The sequence below is a fragment of the Maylandia zebra genome, linkage group LG22, assembly GCF_041146795.1.
Source record: "Maylandia zebra isolate NMK-2024a linkage group LG22, Mzebra_GT3a, whole genome shotgun sequence".
Taxonomy (NCBI): domain Eukaryota; kingdom Metazoa; phylum Chordata; class Actinopteri; order Cichliformes; family Cichlidae; genus Maylandia; species Maylandia zebra.
Genome location: NC_135187.1, coordinates 2,373,507 through 2,399,412, shown reverse-complemented (window position 1 = coordinate 2,399,412; position 25,906 = coordinate 2,373,507). Strand labels below are relative to the sequence as shown.

The window sequence follows — 25,906 nt, the reverse complement described above, 5'->3', positions numbered from 1 at the left end:
GTTCCAAAAAAAAGGTTTTAGGTTCTATCTCTTTAAGACCGCCCACTTAAAGATCCCTTTCTTCTGATTGGCTGCCCTCACTGGTTTCCTGTTCTTGAACATCTGGATGTTAGTGACATCATCATGCAGTATGAAGAAAGGTCTGCAGTTGCTCTTGTTTCATCATTATTATTATTATTATTATTATCATTAGGAAGTTTGGGATGTGTAGAAATTCTAGTCCCGTCCTTCCAAATATAAAACGCATGTTAGCTTCAGTGCAACACTTTCAGCTGCGGTGACTTCCTTCTCACTTTCTCGCTGTATTAACATTAAATTTAATGTTTAATTCCAAATGCAACACAACATTAACCAAAGTAGACATCAAACTGTCAAAGAACCGCAGATTGATTTCTGCAGTGGAAATGAATCTGACTTTTGCAGGCATTAGTAATCTGAATTATTATAATCATTTTTTTCAACCCATAATTTTGCAGACTATAATTATCTGAGGATGCAAAGCAGCCAGAAAAGTATTTCATCCAACATTAAGATCCCACCTAAAAGTAAAATAGTGTGTTTATCTCCTGTGATCCAGGTTATTACAGGAGCTTTGAAGGCTTCACAAACGTTCGTCTCCAGCTGTCGGAGAAAATAGAAACATTTCTTCATCCGTGCGTACGTGTCACAATTTGATGCAGGCATATAGAAACTCAAATTACAGAGCAGACTTTTTGGGTTTACAGCCTGTTGTCTTTATAGCAGCATGCGTATGTTTAGCATTTTCAGTGTTCGCTCTGCCAGGATAAACATAGACCCTTTTAACAGTTTAATTTGCACTTTTCAAAAGTAGCGAAACACGAACAAACAACTCAGATGGTCCAAAAACAGCTTCTCTGTAAACCGCATCACTTTCACCAACGCACAACAGTGCACTTACAGACGGAGGTCAGTGGGGTTTCAAGGTGTGTTAGTGTGTGTGCATTTGTGTGTACTGCTGCTGTGAAACCAGCAGAGTCGCTGACGGCAGCCTGGTGGTCTGCTGCGATATTGGGAGAGGAGGGGTAATGGTGTCGAGGAGCCACTCGGAGGAGACGGGCGGCGTTTTATCCGCCTCGCAGTTCAGCTCTCGACTGTCCGTGATGGTGACAGTAATACCTGTGTGTGTCTGTGTGTGTGTGTGTGATTATAAATAGTGATGTCACTCAGTGAGATAATCTTAGTCTCAGTCTACTCTGCTGGTTTGTGTCCCAGTTCCAGCTCAGGCTGTGCAGCTGCTGTAACACTGTCCTGTGGGAACAGTGCAATGTGCTCCCTGTGGGGTGTTTTTCCTTTAACATTAAATTAATTGGATGTGGCTCATTGTATTATTTTATTCCAGCCAAATATCCTTCAGTTCTTTTTTAACCTTATTAAAACAGTTTATTAGCTGCTGTGTGTTTTAATGCACATTTAAATGCAATTTAATAATAATTTAATTATATAAGTGCTGGAAACAGTTCAAATATAGTTGTACTCTGTGATATTCTGTTCCTGTTCTGTGGGGCTTTTTAGCCTCCCTGGGTGAAGGTGCAAAGGTCAAAAATCCTCTTTGACAGAAAGAAAACGGCTGAAAGAGGACAGACCTGTGCCTGGACTGGTGACTGAGAGGAAGGAGAAAAGAAAAGTCCATAAATAAGTTCACATGTGAAGTAAGAGAGAAGTCGTGCGAGGTCTCCCAGCAGTCTGAGCTGTAATTTTAAATCCTTTGAGCTGTTCTTGTGTGTTTAATGTTTGTGCACTGTTGGTGCTCGGTGTTATTCAACTGTTACTGTGTCAGTGTGTGAGCACCGCACTGACAAACATGAAGAACAGCTCGGTCATGTTACGGCTTCACAGGAAGAGGGCGCTGTTCTCCTACTTTCTGCAGGCCGAGACGTCTGCAGGGCTTCTAAATGCTGCTGATGTTTGTGAGGAGTCATAATCATCACAGATATTAATAATAATTGCTTCTTTATTAACAGCATTTATCACTTGTTTTGCATTCATGTTTGGACCTCTAAAACTTTAAACGAGTGGCTGTATCTCTTCCTTCTCTGCAGCTTCACCTCGCCATCAGTAAGACGAGCGCCAAAGTGTTCGTTGACTGCAAGATGGTGTCTGAGAAGACCGTCAACGCAGCAGGAAACATCAGCACTGATGGGCTGGAGGTTCTCGGTAGGATGGTCCGCTCCCGAGGGAACAAGGACAACTCTGCACCGGTGAGAGCAGCACGCACACAAATACTGTGAACTGCAAAGGAAGCTGCTGGTTTGAGCCCCTGCTCCCTCTAGTCTGCATGTTGAAGTGTCCTTGGGCAAAATACCGAACCCCTGATGAGTCCATGAAATAGTGAGTGTTGGAAGGAACACTTTGACTGCTCAAATATAAGAACCAGTCCACACATCGTGGACATTAGTCTGCTATAAAAATGAAATATCAAAATGTTTCTGCGTGTTTCGGCCTTTTATGTGAGCCCAGAATAAATGTCAGAGTAAATCTCATTCAGTTACATTTAAGGACCCTGCAGTAAGTCAGAGAAAACCCCAAACAATCAGATGACTCCCTGTGAGCAGCACTTGGTGACAGCTGGAAGGACGAACTCCCTTTAAACAGGAAGAAACCTCCAGCTGAGCCCGGCTCACAATGGGGCAGACAAAGATGCACTGTGGGAGCAAACCAGAGAATAAAATTCATTACTAATGGTTAAATGCATCTGAACTGTTGTGACAAAACAAACATTTAGCTGCTGAAAAAGTAGCAAACGAAAACTGTTGTGAGCCAGCCTCATATCGCCTTTGGGCTTTTGGAGCCTTGACCTGACTTTTAAAAAGTTATTGGAAATAAAGCTCTATGCTGCTAAAAAATTAAAAGAAAAACAGATATTTGCAAAATTCTGCCTAAATATGTATTTTACCTGGTTAATGTGTGTGGCGGGGGGGGGGCGTGGTCTGCAGCGCCACTGCAGGGGAGGAGGATGCACCTGAGCAGCACCCACAATCACGCCTCGCCGCCTTAACGTCTGTGCCATCTATGCTGTTGTGTTGTTGTTGGTGTGTGTCGGGCTGTGGGCTGAAAAGCTACAGCCGGCTGTGTGCGTACAGCAACCGTGTGTGAGAAGTGGTCAATAAAGAGATGTTGAAAAGCGTGTTCATGGAAACATCGTCGGGTCTGCCGTGACATGTTTACAACGGGACTTCTGCTCCTGAACCTCTGCGCACAGCGTCTGCAAATCGGGGCTGTACGAAGTCACTTTCATCTTTACAGGACTGTAAGCTGTCGTCTGTGGGGCGTGAGCGGTGTTTGTCTTTAACATAGTTCGCGGTGGAGAACAGCTGCTGACATAATGTGGATCCGAAGATCCATAACTGACCTACCTGGGGCTGAAAGTCTCCATAAATGCAGGCGTTTAGGCGGGTACACCGGCTTCCACGAGTGTGACGCTTAAAAAATAGTTTTATTTTTATTTCAGTATCGCAATAATCTTCCAATTTAGAACTACAAGTTAACAAGAACGAACATAAATAAAATACACTTCAGCTCAATTCGTCTCATTTATTTTCCCAAACCACGCGGAGCCGCAGTATAAGCACTAAAGAGCCGCAGGCTGGAACAGGCCTACACCCAGGGACAGAGTATGGGTGCACGTCATGCCCTCCTCAGACCCAAATCCACCACTGTCAGCCTTCCTGTGGTTTACTGCACATGTGATACATGAATTCTAACACTCAGGGTTTCCTCACATGCATGCTGCACTTTGTTCACTCTTTTTTTCTCCATCTTTCCTCGAGCAGTTGTATGAATGCAAACAAATCAATTTCCGGCCTCTCCTTCAGAAATAGCGGCGGCACAGAGGCCGTGTCTGATTGTTTGATCTCCCTTTGAAGAGAAAACGTGCAACGCCGACTTTGCTCCGAAGCTGCAAAACTCAACCGTTTGTGTCAAATAAGCAGCGTAATTATTTACTTATTTATTTTATTTCCCCGCCAGGCACGGCCGTGTCAGCGCCCAAAACGAAGCAATCGAGTACGGATTTATACTGGTGTCAAAATGGCAGCGAGATAAGGCGCAGCTTTTCATTTTCACTCATGCAAAATTCCTTGTGCGTGCATTCAGACCCGCTATGATTCAGCAGCCAAACGCACAAAGAAGCCCTCGCACACACGACGCCAGGCGCTGCCACACACTCCCGCTCTCGCAGGCAGCTCTGCTCGCTCACCTCACTCTGACTTTTGGCAGTTTGGAGGGCGGAGCCCAACAACTTTGATTGACAGGTTCAGTTTTACACTCGTATTAAACTCAGCTTCATGGCATCGGCACAGCTGCCGTTTTGGATCGTACGTGTTTACAATGAAGTTTGCAGAATGAAGCATCGGCAGGTTTTTGCAGGTAGCAGCAAACAACCATCACAAGATTACTTCTGTTCTTAGAAGATTAAAAAAAGGACACTTTCTGGCCTCAAAGTTCAAACAGTTTTATGGATTTTGGCCTCCACGAGCGTTTAAATGTGTTCGACTCTGGTTTTTTAACTATTTCCCACAATCCAAGACGAGATGCAGAGACTCCCGCTGTGCTTTAAAGCCTGTGAATCGTAGGGCGGCCCTGACTAATGCTCTCATTTTACACCTCCAAATTCTCCACACTTAATTAGACAAGCAGAGAACAGGCATTTGAAAAGATTCAAAGGAAGGTGTAAAGCTGGGGTGATCTTCCCTTTCTTTATGGGTGCAATACAGGATTATGGTGAAAAGCCACACATGCTCAGCACCAAAATGAGTGATTTATTAGTGATTAGTTGCAGTGAGTCATCAGCAGCTTTTTATGTGCCAGGTAAAATAAAAATACCGCTGCCTGCTGAGTCCCATCAGCTGATCATAATTAGCTTTTATTGATCCTCACTGACGTCCTGATCCAGCCGTGCTTTGAACTACCTGCAGTTCTCAGTGCGTCTCTGTTTCTCTCTGTCATAGACACCTGGCAGCTGATTGGCTGTTGTTCATACCTCATGTGGATTTCATTTCTTTCTCTCCTTCTCTGCAGTTTCAGCTCCAGAACTTTGATATCGTCTGCAGCACCTCGTGGGCCAACAGAGACAAGTGCTGTGAACTTCCCAGTCTGGTGAGGTCAAAGTCTGAAGCAGTCTCGATGTTTGCTTGTTTAAAGCAGGAGGAGATGACCTGGAAGCTCTTAAGTGCTCATTTACACACAGTTTATTAGCACTGCCTGCACCAAGGTGACAGTTTCAATCTATTTGAGACTGAGAGAGAGATTTTTCCATTACAGTAATTTTCTTGATAGCATTCGGGGTTAGAATGAGTCATGTTTTCTTCCATTTTTCACTGTAAAACCATTGAAAGCAGTCGTCTAGACTTAAACTGCCTGCCTGGTTTTATTTGGATCTTTTCATGACGCCAAACCAACATCAGAGTGTGTCGGGAAGCAGGTGCTCTCAGGCGTCTGTGGCTAACGTGTTCTGCACAGTCGTGCAGGCTGAGGTCTTTACTGCTGGGGCCGAAGGTTTCCAAGCAGAACGTAGTGAAGTAGCAGCATGACAGTCACTGACTGCTGTGTGCCACAGTGACTGTAGTCTGAAAATATCTGAAATTCAAATCTGAGACGGAGAGCTTTGTCATATTTCCACCTTGTTTGGTTTGTTTTTTTTAATCACAATTCATGCCATTACATTTTCTTTATTTTCTATTCTGTTATTATATTTATTTATTTGCTTTTGTTTTTTCTTTGTGTCATCCTCATCATGCTGTGGTCATCCAGAGGAAGGAGGTAGACTGCCCGGCCTTGCCTAAAGCCTGCACCTGCACCCAGGACAGCAAAGGCCCCCCAGGCCCTGCTGGACCACCAGTGAGACACACACACACACACACACACACACACACACACACACACTTTGGTTACTGGGCAAGTCTCACCTCTGCTGCATTGCATTTCATCGTCTGCTTACTTGAATGAAACATGGACAACGACCAAACGTGATCGCACATCTGCATCACAACAATGACACAAACATCATTTTTCCTGCACTTTGTCACCTCACTTTTTACTCACATTACATGTTTCTTTGATATGGTGAAGAACAATCACCAAACGAGTAACTTTTTGTACCACTGCCAAAAGCACCATGACTCTAATATACCACCTGGTATTTAAAGAGTATGCAATTTCATTTCTCACCAGCAGAGAGCGACAGTGAGACTTTTTTGCCGACCTGTCATTATCCATATACTAAACACACACAAAATATGGAGGGCCAGGAGTGACAAAATGAATGCATTAAAAATGCCATTAAACAATGAAATATAAAAGTCAATAATTAAATAAAAATTTAAATAAATAAATAATGTATTACATGTTTTAAATTAAATGACTGGACATTTAATTAATTATTGAAATATTTATTTAATAAATGAATTCCAATTTTAATTATTTAATGAAACATTTAATTCATTCAGTTTGTCACTCCTGGCCCTCCATAAAAACCATTCATTCATGCAGTCACAAAAGTCTCGTCTGATCTGAGGTCATATTCAAATGGTCTTGCACCCCCTCCGCCTTGTGGAGGGTGGGGCAGAGCATTTGTGGCTCCCGGGAGAGGCTCACGTGCGCCGTGGTGTTTTTTTTCCCCGGACGCGGCGAGTGGCGGCGAGCTCCGGAGAGGCCGGCAGCCCTCTCGAGCCATGGCAACCCACCGAGTCACCCGCTGGAGCGATCCTCATCTGGTGAAATACCACTACTCTTATCGTTTTTTCACTTCCCCGGTGAGTCGGGGAGGCGAGCCCCGAGCGGGCTCTTGCTTCTGGTGTCAAGCGCCCAGAAGTCCAATAACAGGACAAAACACCAACATCCTGTTTTATGTTCCGTTTACATTTCTTTAGTGGAATTCCTTTTTTTTAAACTTTCACTTCCTGGCAGATTAAACCTTTTTTTTTCTTGCACCATGACTCATCTGTCAGCTTTGTGGGTTATAAAGTCATCTGTCCTCACCTTCAAACCTCAGCAGCAAACCTGGTAATCGTGTGTTTCTAAGCACCTCCTGCTGTTTGTGTATCTAACAGGGAGGCCCAGGAATCAGAGGAGCCAGAGGAGAACGTGGAGAGCCAGGCCCTGTGGTGAGTTGTTGGTTTAGCCTATCAGAAACCACGGCTGTGTCCGATGGGCCCGCCTTCAGCACGCTGCTGAATAATATCAACAGATGTTATCAAGAAATCGCATTTGTTTTTATTCAGTTTCTCAAAGTAAACACACATCCATCATGCTCGTGTTCATCCTCGTCCTAAAGAGACAGAGCCGATTTAACTCACCCACATCCCAACTATTCACACTCAGAAACACGCAGAATCATTTCTGATCAGTTTAATAACTTCAGCAATAGTTTATAGATTGAAAAGAATTAGGATGCAGAAAGCTGTATACATAAATTTACAAAAACACTTTTATAGATATTTTTTCAAAAGTTATTATTATTATTATTAAATCCCTAATTTAAACAGAGTTCAATCAAATCATTTTTTCCAGAAAGAGCTGTCTGCAGAAACAATAAATAAATACAATAGTAATGATGATAATAATATGAAAGAAACGCACAGATAAATAAACATCAGGGAGGTCAATCAGTCGATTAAATTGGAAAATAAAAATAGCTTCTTTCCATATTTGCAGTAATTGTCGGGTTTACACACACACGCGAGTTCTTGATGTGACCGCTCTCATGAGCTCCTCCCGTCACGGCGGAGCAATCGCCGAGCCACACAGCAGGCCATCTTTAGGCGTTTCGCCCTCCAGTATTCTCTATGTGTAGAAAAATATGAAAGCTTCTAAGTGTCGACTCAGGTTTTATGCAGTTAAGACAACAAATGTATTAGTGAGTTAGTTTCAGAGCATAATTAATATAGTCATGCAACTCCTCCCTCTGCGCTCTGCTGCACAGCCTACATGTTAAAGGTCATTTCCTGGTTGGGCTCTTGCTGTTTTGAGCCACGCTTGATGGCGTGCTCACTGTTGCTGTGCCTGATTGTGGTTTAGATACGACGATTCAGTTTCCTCGAACAGACTCAGAGCTCCGGGCACGCCCACCTCTGCACAGTTCGAGTGTTTCATGCCTCGTGTTCCACTATCACAGCGCTGCTTTGTGACCTGCTCTGATGCTTTGTCAGATTCATCTCTTGCAGTGATGTCTTGCAGACTTTTAGCTTTTCTTTCAAAAGCAAAGGTGTTCAGTTTTCTGTCATTACAAAGTCAGAGGCATCATCGTTCGTGTTTATAGACACCTACATATCTGAGTTTTCTTCCGTTGCTTAAGAACCAGCTGCTGCTTGTACTAAGCTCACTTCCTTTCTGGCTCAACATGATTTTATCTGGGTGACTGCAGAGACGTCAGAGGACAGTTTTCTGCACTTTTTTTCATATTGCAGATTTAAACTTCTTGATTAGTTTTTATTCTCACGTTTTAAAGTCACGCTGCTTCAGACAAACGCACTCACCTGTTTTTCGATGCTGTTCACAACGGTCAGATTTCCTCCCTTCTTCTCACAGTCTTCTTGGCTCTTCTGCAAAGCGGACACTATGATGTATTCATAGTAACAGCTGCAGCCGACCTTCACCCATCCTGGAGGACAGCCGTTCCCTGAAAACATACCGACACCCTCTTACTCCAAACTCCTGTCACGTGTCTTTGCTCAGTTAAAATGGCTTTAAATGAACATTCTGAGTTCTGTGTGTTCCACATTTTAGGGAAAGTGTAAAACCTTTCTCAGTCGCGTTTGAGGTGTTGTTCACTTCAGTGATGTTTGTGAAAGAGCCTTAAAAAAGGAAATAAAATGTGAAACACAGTAACTGCTTCAAACTGCAGATAAACACGGTTGTTTCAGTTACTGAGGGGAAAAAAAGCTTTGTAACCTCTCTCAGTTGCGTTTCGTTCGGGTCGATCATCTGGAAATCCAAAATCAGGCCAACCATCAGTTATGTTTGGATTCTCGAAGTTTGGACACGGAGAACCAAAGAAAACTTGTTATGAAATAATTGTTCTTCAGCCTGTGAACTTTGCTGTCACTGGCTGTGAGATTGATTTTCCTCTCTTACCTGAGCATTGGCTCTTCAACTTGGTCATTTCCTCATTTAGTTCATCCAATTTTATTTTGAGCTCGTCTCTCTGCACGGTCACTGAGATATCTGCAGAGGAACGTGCTCATGTGAAACTTTAACAAACGTTTGTGTGTTTATTTTTTAAATTAACAGTTTAAAGTCATTAAAAAGTTCAGCACTTCTCTGGGAACGATGAGAGCATTGCTGTAATGTTCTCATCGTTCCCAGAACAGTTTGCTGGATGCTGAACACTGATCGTAAACAGCGCAGCACGTGTCGGCCCTCACAGCGGAGTCCTGTCGAAGTCAGCGTGAGCAGAAGAAACGTTCCCAGAACTGCAGCGATGACTCGAACGTCTCTTCTCTTCGCTGAATGTTTCTTTCGAGCACGCCGACCTGTAGAGATGAAAAGCGCAGTAACTATACTTCGTTCAGCACGCGGACTTTTAAATGAACTGCTCTTCTCAGTACGAGGACAGATGTTTGCTGTATGACACATTTATTTATTTCATGTTTAAAATAAGACATCATCCATGTTTTATTTGCGTTTACTGCCAGGCCATGAGTGTACTTATTCATGCTTACTGGTTTTCTGTGACCCAGTCCTGGTGGCGTGGGCTTCAAGCTCTCGGATCTCCGCTTTGTTTTTCTCTCCACCGTCCGCTCGGACTCCTCTGCTGTATCTCACATGTTGGTTTCCTGTGGACATCTTGGGCGAAGTAAAAGTCTCGTCCGTCTGCTTCTGTCTTTGTCACGCAGCTGTTTTTAGAGACGAGCATGAAGGAAGTAACAGCTACCCACAAACACAACCGCACACACAAACACTCTAATAAATGCTGTTACAGCCACTCTCTCTCTCTCTCTCTGTGAGTTAAAGTGTAGGATCTAAGAAATCATTGACGTATCACTTCCGATCCTCTGACCTCAGGCAGGTGTCACTGAGACACTAATGACAGAGAGGTTGTGTTTGTCACAGAAACATGCAGCTGTGAGTCATGAAACTCTTTTTGACTTTGTTAAAATGGTTACTTTTGGTATTTTGGTGAATAAAAATGAGTGAAGGTCTGTTCACCAGAGTTCACCAGAGTCTTAAAGCACATCTCTGTTGAACGTCTATCAGATAAAGATCCAGATTTTCCCCCGCTCACTGTGAAAACACGGAGCACCACACCGCGCTTGCATTTCAGTCGTATGTAAAAATCTTTTGTTATGAAAATTCTGTGCGAGCAGCTTTTCAGTCGTGCAAAACGTCTTTCAGGAGAGAGAAGTTATAAAATACTGTTTCATTTATGAAAAGTATTGTTTTTTCATAAATGAAACAATGTTTCAAAAATATTGAAACATTGTTTCTCTTAGCTCGCTCCTATCGTTACTCTTCCCTCCAGATACGAGAGAGCACTCTGTCTCTTTAATTATGTAAAATGTAGACGTAGATTGATGTCATTTGGTGCACAAAGAGGTGTTTATGAGGGTTAAGGAGTTAGTTATTTGGTGGTTACATGTTTTGATATTTACATGTTTACATATCTGAATGTTTACACATTTACATTCAAACAGTTATAAGTATGTGCTGATTCCACCTGGTTGGTTTTCCTGCATTTATCCGAGTGCAAGATTTCCTGGCTTCTGAGTTGCCAGTGAAGTATCACGATGGCTGCACACAGGAAGTGCTCTTTTTTATGTTGAGCTGTGCAGCGAGTAAAGATGCTGCTAAGAAACTTATCAGTCTTCGTCTTGCTGTTTCTAATAGTTTAGAGAGATTCTGAACCACGTGGATAAAAGTAGTAGTTCCTGGTCTCGAGGCTTCCATGGAAACAGAAGAACTTAAGCAGAGACCTAAAGGCCAAGTATCAGTAAACCCCCCACGGAGCAGGACACGTGCTCCTCCATCCTCTCCTTAAAAGGTCCGATCTGATTGTTTTCTCTCTGTCTTGAGTTTTTTAGTCTAACTTTTGTACTGTATGGAAATTGGTAGAGCGGGAGGTTTTGTGTTTGCTATGTGTTGGTGTTAGTCTGTAATATAAGGCAGTAAACAGGAACAGGAGTCTGGGCTTCATTAAAGGAGCTGTAATTGCACAATGTAACTAAAGGTTCCAACACTAGGTGGCAGTGTTTTATCAGAAGATATCAGTGTCGTTGTGCCAGCAGTGAGAAACGGTCTGCCCTGTGAGTGTGGTGCTTAGTGCTGACGGATTTGTGTTCAGGCTTCCTGTCTGAGGCCTTTCTGTGTCGTTTGTCGTTCCACAGGCCAAACACACACTCGCTAAGCTGTGATCCTAAACGGGCCCTAGGTGAGCCTGCCTGTGTTGGTCCTGAGCCTGTGTGGGGGGCACCCTGCCTCACCCCGTAACAGCTGTAGTCAGCAGATTACATCATCTGTTGATGTTTGTGGTCTTTCTAACCCACTGTAATCCACAGAGGTGGAAAGCAGCTCCCCACACCTCTCCACTGTGTTTATTCCACTCTCTGAAGTCATAGTGAGTGGACACTGCTTCACTGATCAAGTCTACATTATGTTGCCTGCTCAGCGGTCCCCAACCCCCGGGCCACAGACTGGTACCAGTCCGTGAGTCGTTTGGTACTGGGCTACGCTGAGGCTTCGATGTGAAATTCATGGTTTTCGGGGGTTATATCAATTTTTAGCTTTTTATTTTAAATCATTTTTATCATTAACTTGGTTTCCCCGGGTCTCTTCCTGTGTGTTATGATTAAATCTTATTGTTTTGGCACCAGTACTGGTTTTATTTTGTTGTATTTATCCGTGACACCTTATAGTCCGCTCCGTGAAAATATTGTCAGACATAAACTGATCCGTGGTGCAAAAAAGGTTGGGGGCCGCTGACTTAGAAGACATGATTTACTGAGATACGATGGAGATTAGACTCCGATGACCTCGACATGGCAGGACAGCTTCTCAGCGGTGGGAGGATTTAGGAAAGGACCTCCCTGTGTGAGGTGGAGATGGGAGGAGGCGGGGTGCATGAAAGAGAGTCCGAGAGGGAAAATAATGGAGAGCACAGATTTACACCACGCGAAGCAGAGTTTGATCGGCTCCAAGAAAGATGATTGGACTAGAGTAATGATGTCATTACTGAGGTTGACAGCGTGATGGGAAATCTAAAAACTATTTTAATTTACAGTTCGTGCCTTCAGAGCCCAACTATTAAGACAGTGTAATGTGTATGTGCTAGCATGTAACCTGAACCACCACATGCCGCAGTGTGCACAGCATAAACTCATTTTCACTGCCAGTGACTAAAATACATAAAGCTCAGCACTGCAAAGTTAGGGGACAGTGCAAAACACACTCAACAGTTAACATGTACAGTAATAGTTAATGAACTAAAATGCAACAAAAAGACAGAGCAATGCAAATCACAATAAAAGAATAGAAACTGACATAAACTGACAATGTTGACTGAAAACTGACCACCAGAGGAGACGCGTGTTTTTTCTGGTTGATTAGACTTTCACACATTGTTTTGTGTATTTCAATCCTTTTTAAGTAGAGAAGAAAAAATGCCACTGCATCCAGATTCAGAGGAAATATGGAATGAGCTCAAGTTCTTATTTGAACAGTTACAGTGTCGGTCCTCTCGCCTCTGAACGCTACCATCGCGTATTTTAAATCTAACAAATCAGGTGTGATTGAAGTTCAGACTTTCAGCTTTAATTCAAGGAGTTTAATAAATGTATGAAACAGTTTAGGACTCACTGACATTTTATACATAATCCCTGATTATTAAAGTTCTGTGGTTTTCAGTCTGGGATTTCACAACAACAGACTTTTGTTGACTTTTCAGTAAAACATAAAGGTCAGAACACCATTATGTCAGTTTTACCTTCACACAGCTGTACTGGGACTTCAGTTTCTCTATTAAAATCCTTGGTGAGGTTTAAATCTGATACAGTGCAGTTACATGTTACACATGTCAGACTGAGAGGTGACCAGCAAACTCTCAGTAGATGTCCCTCTCACAGATCCAGTGTTTTGATCCAGTGTTGGTGTAGTTCCATGTTCCTTGTAGATCCATAAATACTTTGAAGTCATCCTCAGGATTTAATTTTGCAACTGGATTCCAGCCTCTGATGAACAAGTACAAAGTTGTTACAGGTAAAACCCTGAAAACACCACAGAGTATTTTGCAGAGAGCTCTTAGCAGTGCTTAGAAACACACATCAACATATTCTCCTGCTGAACTATTTAACTTCCATTTGTCTTCCCAGTATTCCCATTATTACCAGTTATGCAGTTTTCACACATGAACTGCAGCTCTGAACTTTTCTATGCAAAATAATGCAGGACGCATGAGAACCATATACTGTAAATAAAAGATGGACGTTGCCACTGTGACATCACCCGTTAGTTACAAAGCCGTGTTTTTAAAGCCTCCTGAGGATCTGACCTTTAAATCCAGGAACATCACATACTCATCAGTCACCTTGGTAACCACACAGTCCCCTCCCACTAAAGCGTACCTGCTTTATCACCTGCTTTGAACATTAACAGGAGAATAAATGATTAAATGAAGATCACCATCCAGTAAATCTTAAACTGAGACCATGGACTCATAGAAAAGTGTTCATGAGGACTTGGATCACTGCAGCTGAAGGACATTTTCCCACAGACGTCAACACAAGCTGACCTGTGTATGCAACCACAGGAGACGCCCCCTGCTGGCTGTTAGAAATAATGCAGATTTAAGGGATTTCTACATTATCTTGGTGAGAACATAAATGTTCAGTGTAGTCAGATCAGACCTGAAATGATCTTTAACAAACAGTAACTGTGTGGTGTGAGCGAGTGGGTGTCATGTATCCTGCCTCCTGCACACTCTCTACAGACAGCAGCTCCTCCATCAAGTATCTCCAGCTGGGACAAACTCTCTCCTGTTCTGTGCTACATGGAAAAAGCGTCCCGTCCTGATTCTGTGACAGTGTTCAGAGTTCATATGTGAAAACGCCCATAGCTTTTATCCAGGAGATAGATCACAATTTTATAAACTCTAAATTAAATTTCTCACGTATGTGCTAGTGGTGATCCGTCCACCCACTCCCACGTCGTTGACCAGCGCTTTCCCTTTCTCTCCAGACCGATCCAGAATTCTCCACGTTTATTCAGCTCTCTGAAAAATTCCTGACAGTTTGTCAGAAACAGGAATGATTAGTTTTTCGTCTCATTCCAGTTTCTATAGGAGTAGATTCATGTTTCAGGTTTTTTTCATTTTGTTAATTTTTACTAATCCAAAAAATAACCAACATGAAGATCTTACTCATAATTATTGATTTAGAGATTCCATATTTAAACAGAAAACACTGAACAGCAACGAGAGACACAAAAACATATCACATGTACCGCCGCACATATTTAAATCATTCATGGACGACTGAGCTCTGACAACAACATCACGTATATCACACATTTAGTATCTTAAGTTAACAGTTATGACACACTTACATGTTTGCTCCTGGTCTTTATCACCAGCAGATCTGCTCCTCTCCTCTCACAGTCTTTCCTGCTCTCACTCCAGTTTTTCCTCTCAGTAGAAATGTAGTAACAGCTGCACTCAAATCTTTTCCATTCTTTAAGAAATAACTCATCGTCAACATGAGGTCCAGTTTCAAATCATGTAATAACAGTTTAGTAAGAGTCAGTTTGAGATGTTTCTCACCTGTGGTGTTCGCCTGTGTTTGGTTGTTGTTTCCAAACTGGCAGTTCATCCTTTCCAGATCCGACGTCAGCTTCTGATTCTCGGACGTCAGCTTCTGATTCTCGGACGTGAGCTCCACATCTCATGAAAACCATAAAACGAGACAGTTCAGGATGTAAATGCAAATCAGCTGCTGAAGGCTTTGACCTTTTGACCATGTTATTTAAATAAATGTGAGTCCTCACAGAATTTGTAGAAGACTGTAAGCCCCGCTACCAACAGGAGACACAGTAGACCCAGTATCAGGGCAGGAACTCTGAACTGGTCTCGTCGGGCTGCTGGGAGGTGATACTGAGTGTGCGCTTCTACAACGTGAAGCAGAAGACACAGTTGGATTAAACACATTTAAGTTCCTCCTTCAGTTTATCTGAACGGATGAGATGAAAACGTTTGATATTAGTGAAAACACCACGACACCTACTGCAGCAAGCAGCCACCAAACACTGTCTAACATGAGGGGAGATGCTAACAGGTGTTAGCTAGCTGCTTTTGGTTCATTACTACCTGAGCGAGGAGAAGAGAAGGCTAACCTCATCTAACAAGCTGCTGTTACTCTACCACGAATGTCTCGGAGCAACAAGGACGTCACGGCTCCAAGCAAGCTAGCATGTTACAAATCTTCTCTCCTGATCGAATAAATAAACCAACAACATCTATTAAAATTTCCTGAAATTATTTCAGGCATTTTACTGATACTTTTCAGTGTCACTGCCATATCTCTGCTTTCAGGCAGCTTTGCAAACTGGTTGGTTTTAAAAGAAAATGCTAGTGTTTCATATAAAGTATGATCAGCCCACAGTTAATACTGCACTTTTATATCTAGCATGGACGTCTTGATTCTTGTGATTCTTACCTCCGTGTCGTGTTGAACGAGCCTTCTGGTCTGCGTAGACGTCCGAAGTCTCGTAGATGTCGACTTCTCTCTCCAGTCTCTCCTCTCTGTCGTCTCGGTTTCCATATTTAAATTTAATGGTCAAATCTGGATCCTCGTAAATGTGGGAAGACATTTCAAGGTGTGCGGCTTCCAGCAGACTCAGTTTTCAGTGCAGCAGAGCTGTCAGTTATGTGTCTCTGATGCTGCTGTCAGTTTCTCCGTCGTTCTGTGTCGAGCTGAAAAGGTTTGAACAGGATGTCGAGAGAAAGCTCTGGCAGGAAACCATAAACACAGATATTTGATTTTTAATGATTTGGAATTATAAAAGTGTTGTTTTTGTTCATGTTTGCTTCTAAATGTATGAAACAGCAACAGCTAAAACAAAACAAACTAGAGAAAGAGATGCTGGCGTGCAGTAAAAAGGCCAATGTGTTCGAGTCTGTACGTGCTGTTTCTCCACTGACAGATGTGATGATATGAATGTGCCTCACTCATGTCCTCATTTGACACCATGAGATAAAAGATAAAAAATGGAGCTGAAGAAGTTTCATAGACCAATAAGAAACAGTTTGAAGGTCATGTGGCACATATGGAGGAAATGGCTGAATGACGTGGACGATCCAGCCGGACGTACTTACACTGTAACTCTGCATTTCACTAAAATCTAAAGACACGGAGTACTACACAGGAACAATTAAAAATAGGTTGTGATAATTGAGGAAATGATAATAAATGTATTATTATTATTCAGGGAGTCCTTTTAATAATTGGAATGATTGAATATTAATAATATTAATTCACCAATGTCATCAGTTTTGTACCAGGCACGCACATCTAATCTTTTTAGTAACCTCATTATGACAGACCATAGTCATGCTCATCAACAAACATTTGGAAACAACAAAACATTAGGCTCCGCCCTCTGCAGGGCCAGTGTCCAGGTTTTCTTAGTTTTTCGGTTGAGTTTTGATCTGTAGAAATATTCTGTAGCTGTAACATTTCCCATGTTAGAAAAGCCAGTTACAAAGTAAAAGCATTTTTAAGATAAGAGATAAGATAGAACTTTATTAATCCCTCGGGTGGGTTCCTCTGGGAAATTCGACTTCCAAAAAAAGCACAGCAACGACCGAAGTTACAGTTACAGAATTGTTATATATATATATACACACACACACACACACACACACACACACACACACACACACACACACACACACACACACACACACATATAAATACAGAGACAAATATAAATAAAATATACAAAGGGGATAAATAGAATAAATAGGAATAAAAAATAAAAATACAAGTGAATTGCACATTTCAAGTATTGAGTCTATTGCACTGTTGACTATTTACAAAAGTATTGCACAAAAGGTATTGCACAGTGAGGTGAAGAGGCACTACAGCTCAGTTGTCCCCCCTCCTTTGTCCTCCTGTCTCCCCTCCCTCTCCCCTCCAGAGAGGAGTTAAACAGTCTGATGGCGTGTGGGACAAAGGAGTTTTTAAGTCTGTTAGTTCTTGTCTTGGGGAGAAGCAACCTGTCACTGAACAGACTCTTCTGGTTGTTTATGGCCGTGTGCAGAGGATGCCCAGCATTGTTCATAATGTCCAGCAGTTTCTTTAATGTCCTTTTCTCTGCCACTGTCACCAGAGTGTCCAGCTTCATGCCGACCACAGAGCTAGCCTTCCTGATCAGTTTCTCCAGCCTGGATGAGTCCCTCTTTGCTGTGCTGCTCCCCCAGCACACCACAGCATAGAAAAGGACTCCAGCAACCACCGACTGGTAAAACATCCTCAGGAGCTTCCTGCAGATGTTAAAAGACCTCAGCCTCCTGAGGAAGTACAGTCGGCTTTGGGCTTTTTTATACAGGTGCTCTGTGTTGTTTATTATTTGCTTCAGAGCTGAGCAAACATTAATGCTGCAAACAACAAAGTTCACTAATCAGCCCTAAATTTTACAGAAAACACAAATCTAAGAAATATTTAACAAGATTATTAAACCAAAGGGAAAAAACAGACTGTTCACAAACGAGGCGTCTCTGACCTTTGATCAGTAACTTTTAATGTTCGTCTGCTTGCACAGATCACGTTCTGATCATAATGAGGGAAATACACCAAACTACGCTTCATCTTTAATAAGGAGTCTTTAAATAACCTCGGACTGGATTAATGTCTAGTTTGAACTTTCACATGTTTGTAGTGACTTTGACTGAAACGTATCACGTAGCTGATCATAAACCCACTTCCTCCTCTATGAACTCACAAACTGATTTCCTCCCGAGTATTTGAAGCCGTCTTCTCAGACAGCAGGACTCGTTGTTGGTGGAGTTAGACGTGTTATTATTTCAGTTAAAGCACTAAAACTGATTCAGCTCACTGCTTCCACTGTTTGTGACTCTACCAGCCTGAGCTCATTTCCCACACAGATATTATAACTAGATCGGTTATGTGGTGTGTTTTGAGGTTTAGGTAACACAGAAACGTAATAATGCACAAAATATAGTGAACTTAATCAAATCACTATAAAGGCAGAATTAAGTAATTAAATAATGAAATGATGCAAAGCCTTTTTATCCAGCCTGATAAATACAACGCTCCCTGTTTAATCAAAGTCTGCTTTCCAGGTTTGTGTAAAATCCAGCAGTCATTGTAGCTGAGGGGGTGAATGTTACTGTACACTGATGCATGCACGTATTTGAAAATGATTAGAGCTGCTGTGTGTGGCGTGTCTCACCTTCTTGGATCTTGGATTGGCTCCGGCCACCCTGTGGTTGGTCAGTTGGTTCATGGGTCACCTGATAACCAGTAAATCTCTGGGAAAGTGTCCCACATGACCAGTTAAAGCCACCATCCCCACCTCAGAATATCCAAACCTGCACGTTTGCCTACATCACATCCGTGTTTTTAGCACATTAGCTTCAACTTTCTCTGTCCTGCTCTCTTTAGGGACCAACTGGTCCTGTTGGAGATACGGGTCTTCCAGGACCTCAGGGACCCCCAGGACGGCAAGGACCCAGTGGACGCTCCATTATTGGACCCCCGGTGGGTTATACAGTTTTCAACAACCTTTTAGTCTTTTTTGTTACTTTTTTCCTTAATCTTTGATTTAAAGTGTGTTGTTGTGCCTGCAGGGCAGTCCTGGAGAGAGAGGTCAGAAAGGTGATGTGGGACAGCAAGGAACTCAGGTAATAATAGTGATCAGCTTTTATATACTGACAGATCACAGCTCTCATTGCACTCTGAGTACGATACCAACACTCAGCTTCTCATTTCTTTACATGAAGTGATGCTTAAACACATTACTGTGCTTTCATAATTGAATATAAATTATTTAGAGAGATAATAAAGATCAAATTTAGACTGTGAGGTGGAATTACCTGTTACTTAGGAAAGAAGGAGACTTCCACATCACTTCTAAAATCCTTCACTCTCTGCGAGTGTTTAACCTCCTTTCATCCCGATGTCTGTCATGTTGTGTCGACCTCGAATAAAACGCAGGTACAGGACTTCATATCCTCAGACTAAGGCTACGTTCACACTGCAGGCGAAAGCGCATCAAATCCGACTATTTTGACCCCATGTGACCCACATCCCATCATGGTGTGACAGTGTGAACGGCACAAATCTGACCTGGGTCACTTTCGTATGTGGTCCTGAATCTGATACATATCTGATGTTTCAGAAAGCGACTGCTGTTTGATGGTCACGTCGCATTAAATCCGTCTTTTACGTCACTGACACAAGACAGACGCCAATTATCAGCGCCGGAGAAGACATCGCGAACGCTTCCTGGCCATCCAGCGTAGATGTCAGTGAAACTGCTGGGAAGACAACGTTGGAGAAACGTGAACATTTTATCTGTATAATCTGCAGATTCTGACAGAAATCTATCCTTTGAAGCAGCAATAAGGATCATTATTAGGCCAAATGTAAATAACAAACAAAATTGGGAAAGATAAAGTCTGAAACAAGTCTTTACATTAATCAGTCACACAATACTGTTGGTCTGGGTCTGAACAGAGCGCGTTGTGTGTCTTCTTTTGCACATGCGGCCGCGTTGAGGGTTCACACAGGAGCGCGTTTGCTGTCGCATTTTATTTGTAGTGTGAACAAGCAGACAAAAAGATTGGATTTGATCATTAAGACCTGCAGTGTGAATGCAGCCTAAAAGTGTCCCTAAGAGTAAAAGTCGTGTCATGGGAGCACCTGTGAGTACTCTTCTCTTAGGAGGTATTTAGGAATCGTGCATCCAGAGCTGCATCACAGGCCCACTCACATATAATGAGTTACAGACACTGATCTTGATGCATGTTGAGGTTTAGGGCTGGTGTGAACGTGACCTGCAGTGACCTCTGCTCTCCTCGTGCTGTTTCAGGGGGTTCCTGGAACACCCGGAGGTCCAGGGAGGGAAGGACCTCCAGGACCCAGAGTGAGTCATAACAGACACACTAATAATTCAGCTGTTTGACAAGTTTGTTGATACTACAAATATTAACAGTCAGTAAACCACTGGGATGTTGTCAAATACTAATATGAACAATATAACCTGTAATGTAGATATTTTATCATCTTCACCTCTGATACTGTTCATATGAGTACTACTGTAGTAACACTGTTATATCTGTAAACTGTCTCTACTGTCATTGTACTACTTTTGTTTTTTTCTAGATTATATTAAGTTATATAATACCTGAATAGAATGAGATTATGTACAATTCTATAAACTGATCTGCAAATTTAAGACAAATTACATATCAGATGTTGAATTTGAGGCATTGGATTGATTTTAAATATGTGCTAATTTGGGGCAGGAGCAACAATGAAGTACAAAAGAGGTGCGATGCTTTAGAAAATGACATGTTAATGCACGGCATGGCTCCACGGAAGGACGAGTGGAAAAGAAAACAGAAGAAAGATAAAAGTTTCCTAAAAAGTCCAGAGGTTGAAAAAGGGAGACAGTCGAGCTGCTGTCAAATGAACAAAAAGACCCTTACAGAGCGAAGCAGCATCTGTGGCCCTGGAGCGCCCCCCTCTGGCCACAGTAGAGTCAGCATCACAGCCAAGGCTGGAAAGAGCGAGACACAGCTGCTGGGTCAAAGTCATCGGAGGAACTCTTTAATCCTTTTTTATTATAACATCTACTTTCACCTTCTCAGGGACTGCCAGGCAAAGATGGCCCCCCAGGCACACAGGGCCCCCCAGGAACCATCGTAAGTCACTGTTGCTGTTTTTGTGAATGTTTTGGAGGATTCAGAGGAGGATATATGTGCATGCAATGCCTGCAGCTTCTCTGTTAGGCACTTAAATGTAAAGTTTAATTAAAACTGTGACTTTAGGTGATAATGATGGAACTGGGTCAAGCTGGGCAGGGCTAATAAGCTCAGTCAGGCGTGTACAACAGGAACAACTTTATAATAATTCAAATAATATAATTAAAAATTGCTTTTGATTTCTTCAGGGAACTCCGGGAGCTCCAGGATCCCCAGGAAGTACAGGCCCTCCAGGAAAGCAGGGAGAGCTGGGCCCACCGGTGAGTCTGTCAATGAGTGGAGCTGCCTGTCCCCATTAACCAAACTGGCCGGGGTGGGCGGGGTTTTTAGCTCTTAGAAGGAACGCCATCATTTGTTTTATGAGCATGAGCTGCTGCATGTGAACAGAGACGCAGGAGGCAGCAGAGTGCAGCGAGGTGAGCGTCTGTCAAAGAGGTTAACAGCTTCCTGTCCAGTCTGAAGCTCTAGAAGCTGTTTGACACATTCACTGATATGTGGAGCTCAGTGTTTTGTGTTTATGTCAACAGAAAAGTGCTGTTTGAGCCTTCACCTCAGCCTTTCAAATGGCCAACACAAATCCTTCTTTCTTTCTCTCAGAGGCTGGCAGTGTCGTTATCCTTCTGGGTAAACGCTTGAGTGAACAGATCCATCACTGGTGCTGACGGCTCCTCTTTCTCTCATTCTGTTTCTACATCAGGACTTGTGTTATGTTGCTGCGATGACTCAGTGGCAGGAGTCACAGTTCACTCAAAGTCATTTTGTTCTCACTTAAACGTGTTTATTTCTGCTGTGAATGTGGAAGCTTTTGGAGCCTGCCTCTAGTGTTCAGAAGAGGAACTGCACTTATGCATAGCCTTAATGTTTCAGCCCCACAGTGTCGTTGTTGCAATGTGTTAAAATATTTTGCCAGCAGTGGAAATAAACTAAAAATTCAAAGAGTTTCAAGCATTTAAATCAGACTAAAGGAGAAACAGGTGGGACAGCAGCTTCATGCAAAACGCAGCAAAGTGTCTCAGTTTGATCTCCAGCTGTTTGCAGAGTCGCTGATCAGTATGCAGGCTGTGCATGTAAACCTTTGTCTGCAGTCCATTTGCTGTGCTGGTTTCTACTTCAGCCACTGTAAACAGAGGTGTGTGAGCGCTCGCTGCTTTCGTATTTATTCCTGATTATGTGAAAACTTCATGGAGAGTAAATCACATTCGAAGTGCAGCAACAAAGAAAACACTGGACTCTGTGGGCGGTGATACAATTTGCTGACAAATGATTATTCATCACTGTGATAAAATCTTTATAAGCATGTAATTACAGATGCATGGGTGGCCTGCAGAAAGGCCTCATCAGCTCTTTACCTCATGCTGGCAGATTCGTAATGAGAATTTAGTAAAATATACAGTAGTTCAAGTTTTGGGTATTAACACTGTTTCCATAAATACTACATTCTGGGTTGTATTTTTTAACACTTTCTCACCTCGATAAACATCATTCAGTGAAAGTTTTGTATTAGAAAGAAGCACCGAGGTCACAGCAGCTCCATCGAAGTTGGTTTATTATGTGTTTGTTCCTCTGTTCTTCCTGGATGTTTGTCTGTTTCGTTATTATTATAAACACGGCGTTAAGTGACAGCGCTGCACAAATATTCATATTCTCTGTTTCGTGTCGACACATTTGAAGCTTTTAACGATGTTTCTTGTAGATTTGCTCCAGACTCTGAGAGGGAACGTTAAAGTCCCGACAAACGTACCGCCATCACAGTCCTGTAGGCCGTAGGCCTCTCGCTGGTCTCGACACGTTCCTGAAATCTAATCCCCTCGATTTAGGACGTGTCTGTTTCCCTCTGAGACATGTCAACGCTGAAAAGTATAAACATTTGAAATTATGTTTTAGTTATTATTCATATAGATAAAGATTTCCAACATTTTAAATAAATGACAAAAACAAGCAGGCTGCAGTTTAATCAGGACAGCAAGATGATCAACATGCTGCCCTGACGAGAGAATCACCTGCTTCATCTTGTGTTCGATGCTTCACAAGTTTGGAGGTTTTTTCCTGGTTTTTCATGAATTCGTTTCTCTTGCAGGGACCTGCTGGAACTAAGGGAGAGAAAGGTGAACGGGTAAGCTCTCTGTCTTCATGTTATTACTTCCCCCCAGTCACAAACGTCCTGTCTGCTGACCTGCACATTGAGATATATTGTTGTGTTGCAGCAGCAATGTCAAACTCAAGGACACACAAACAGTATAATAATATATATTAATATATGTTTTATTACTATGCAGTAAACATTAGTCACTGTTTCCTTCGTTGATTACAATAATGAAATATCAACATCATCCAATAAGTAAATATAATATGTGTGTATTTGAGTTTCATAAAATAAATTTACTTTAAATTTGCTGTAACTAAAAATTTGACACTAGCAGCTGAAAAAGAAACGAAACAAATCTGCAGATTTATGAGTGAATTTCAGTCCTAATAATTTGAGTCTGTAGCGCCTTCATAAAACGCAGAATATGAATCATTTAAAAACACTCGCACATAACTACGTGTGTTTTATATGAACGTCGTGTGTTTTTTTTAGGGAGATCTCCAGTCGACAGCATCAGTTCAGGCCATTGCCCGACAGGTCTGTGAGCAGCTGATCCAAAGTGAGTTAAAAAACCCCAAACCTTTATTTGTTAATAATAATAATAATAATAATACTAATAATGTTTGACCTGAACTGTTTTCAGGCCACATGGCGCGCTACAACAGCATCCTGAACCACGTGCCGAGTCCTCCGGTGTCAATCCGCACAGTTCCCGGACCACCGGGAGAGCCTGGTCGAGAAGGACCCCCAGGACCACAGGGAGAACAGGGACCCCCAGGCAGACCAGGCTTCCCAGGACAAAATGGACAGAATGGGCAACCAGGAGAAAGAGGCAAGTTTAACAAAACAGTAAAACTCTGTTACTGTTTAAATCAGTGTGAACTGATTTATACTGGGCCACACGGCCCAGTATAAAATAAATACAAAATTATTTTGAACTGCAAACGATGCAAAGCTGCACTGGTTCAGTCTAACAGCAAAAAATAAATAAAAAGTCAGAAATGTGCAGGAAAGGTCGAACTTCCTGACTTTCTCCATGTTACAGTGTATCTGTATGGAATGACACAAAATATAGAAATTTAAGCAGTATTTATTTCTGTTGTGTGTTTCCAGGACAACCAGGAGAGAAGGGTGATAAGGGATCTCCAGGTGTGGGTGTACAAGGACCCAGAGGACCTCCAGGACCACCTGGTAACTTACCTGCTAAGCCTTTCTGAACCATCCCAGTGATGCAGTGAAGAAAGTCCTGAACATGATTGTCTGATTAGTAAAAGAAAAAATGTTTCACATGTTTCACATGGATCATTAAGATGTTGTAAAATCCACAAATTCAACAGAAAATATAATTTTTTATCAAATGTCTTAACTGACATGGTAAGATTATTATTTTTATTATTAGTATTAGTACTAGTGTTGTTGTTGTTTTTCTGAACTGAACCAAAAAATGTGAACAAATTGTCTCTAAAATTAAATAGTTGATATAATTTTTTCTATAGTTTTAGTTGTTGAGATGTTATTAAGTTAATTCTGAGTGCCATTTAAAAATGTCTTAAACATTTGTTACCTGGAAACGTCTGGAAGTACTTTAACTACTCGACTCTGACCATAAAACCATTAAAATAATCACTTTGATAGCTGCACAGTGTTTTTCTGTCCTCTGACTGACAGAACGCAGGAGAAAACACAAACACATGTTGTGATAACTTCGGGCTCACAGTCGGGGTTCTTATGACTGATGATGAGTTTGACCTCAGAGTGATTCTGTAATTCTAACATTCAGTTTTGTTTTCTAAACTCTTCATCCTCTTCCTCCCAGGTCCCCAGGGACAGGGCAGACCAGGTAGCTCTGGACCCTCAGGACGACCTGGAAATCCCGGAGTACCCGGTCGGCCCGGAGCCCCCGGACCCATCGGCCCCCAGGGGCCTCCGGGTTACTGTGATCAGAACTCCTGTGTGGGCTACAATGTTGGAGGTACGTAGTCTCAGAAATATGAGGAAACTATGATCCACCAGTGTTATCAAGACTCTAATTCTGGTAGTTTTTAATCGTGCTGCTTTCTCTGGAGTTTTTCATCAAAGGAAAATACTGAGATCTTTGCTCTGGAGCTCTTTGCTCTGGAGCTCTTTGCTCTGGAGCTCTTTGCTCTGGAGCTCTTTGCCCTGGAGCTCTTTGCCCTGGAGCTCTTTGCCCTGGAGCTCTTTGCCCTGGAGCTCTTTGCTCTGGAGCTCTTTGCCCTGGAGCTCTTTACCCTGGAGCTCTTTACCCTGGAGCTCTTTGCCCTGGAGCTCTTTGCCCTGGAGCTCTTTGCTCTGGAGCTCTTTGCTCTGGAGCTCTTTGCTCTGGAGCTCTTTGCCCTGGAGCTCTTTGCCCTGGAGCTCTTTGCCCTGGAGCTCTTTGCCCTGGAGCTCTTTGCCCTGGAGCTCTTTGCTCTGGAGCTCTTTGCTCTGGAGCTCTTTGCCCTGGAGCTCTTTGCCCTGGAGCTCTTTGCCCTGGAGCTCTTTGCCCTGGAGCTCTTTGCCCTGGAGCTCTTTGCTCTGGAGCTCTTTGCTCTGGAGCTCTTTGCTCTGGAGCTCTTTGCTCTGGAGCTCTTTGCTCTGGAGCTCTTGTTGTCAACCACATGATTAAAGCAGCAGCCTCCACCGTGACTGTTGTGTAATTACAGCCACAGACTGAAGAGGCTGTAATGAGACAAACCTGCATGTTTGTTCAAATATGTGAACAGAAGAAACTTTTTAACTGAGCATGAAAACATTTCACTGCTGATTGTACTTGGACTGAAGGCATGAGGACAGATGTTCAGTTCTTGTGGTTCATTTTCACACTGAAAAGCTGCCACTGAGTTAAACAGAGTGCATGTCACAGAAGTGGG

The 25,906-nt window shown here is 42.6% G+C and overlaps 3 protein-coding genes across 7 annotated transcripts in view; 1 reads left to right on the top strand and 2 right to left on the bottom strand.

Moving 5' to 3' along the window:
- col14a1b (collagen, type XIV, alpha 1b) overlaps positions 1–25,906 on the top strand; it is a 166,445-nt gene that overhangs the window by 134,921 nt on the left and 5,618 nt on the right. For all 5 annotated transcript variants that reach the window (XM_004574223.5, XM_004574222.5, XM_004574224.5 and 2 more), the window contains 14 exons: positions 2,061–2,219; positions 5,038–5,115; positions 5,770–5,856; positions 7,068–7,121; positions 18,627–18,722; positions 18,812–18,865; positions 20,056–20,109; positions 20,837–20,890; positions 21,139–21,210; positions 23,028–23,063; positions 23,529–23,595; positions 23,680–23,868; positions 24,150–24,227; positions 24,853–25,008. In XM_004574223.5, the coding sequence (XP_004574280.1) occupies positions 2,061–2,219; positions 5,038–5,115; positions 5,770–5,856; positions 7,068–7,121; positions 18,627–18,722; positions 18,812–18,865; positions 20,056–20,109; positions 20,837–20,890; positions 21,139–21,210; positions 23,028–23,063; positions 23,529–23,595; positions 23,680–23,868; positions 24,150–24,227; positions 24,853–25,008 (1,234 nt within the window). The remainder of the gene's footprint in view (positions 1–2,060; positions 2,220–5,037; positions 5,116–5,769; positions 5,857–7,067; positions 7,122–18,626; positions 18,723–18,811; positions 18,866–20,055; positions 20,110–20,836; positions 20,891–21,138; positions 21,211–23,027; positions 23,064–23,528; positions 23,596–23,679; positions 23,869–24,149; positions 24,228–24,852; positions 25,009–25,906) is intronic.
- On the bottom strand, positions 7,351–9,952 carry LOC101474760 (uncharacterized). Its single transcript, XM_004574221.5, has 7 exons — positions 9,678–9,952; positions 9,381–9,488; positions 9,091–9,180; positions 8,908–8,940; positions 8,757–8,810; positions 8,493–8,635; positions 7,351–7,800 (listed from the first exon to the last, which is right to left on the bottom strand). Exons 1-7 carry the CDS (start codon positions 9,799–9,801, stop codon positions 7,735–7,737), a joined length of 618 nt encoding a protein of 205 aa, XP_004574278.3. The 5' UTR covers positions 9,802–9,952; the 3' UTR covers positions 7,351–7,734.
- On the bottom strand, positions 12,809–16,131 carry LOC143414812 (uncharacterized). The gene is made up of 6 exons (XM_076879733.1): positions 15,657–16,131; positions 14,989–15,108; positions 14,765–14,884; positions 14,551–14,675; positions 14,117–14,229; positions 12,809–13,178 (listed from the first exon to the last, which is right to left on the bottom strand). The coding sequence occupies exons 1-6, from the start codon at positions 15,808–15,810 to the stop codon at positions 13,052–13,054; spliced, it is 759 nt and encodes a 252-aa protein (XP_076735848.1). The 5' UTR covers positions 15,811–16,131; the 3' UTR covers positions 12,809–13,051.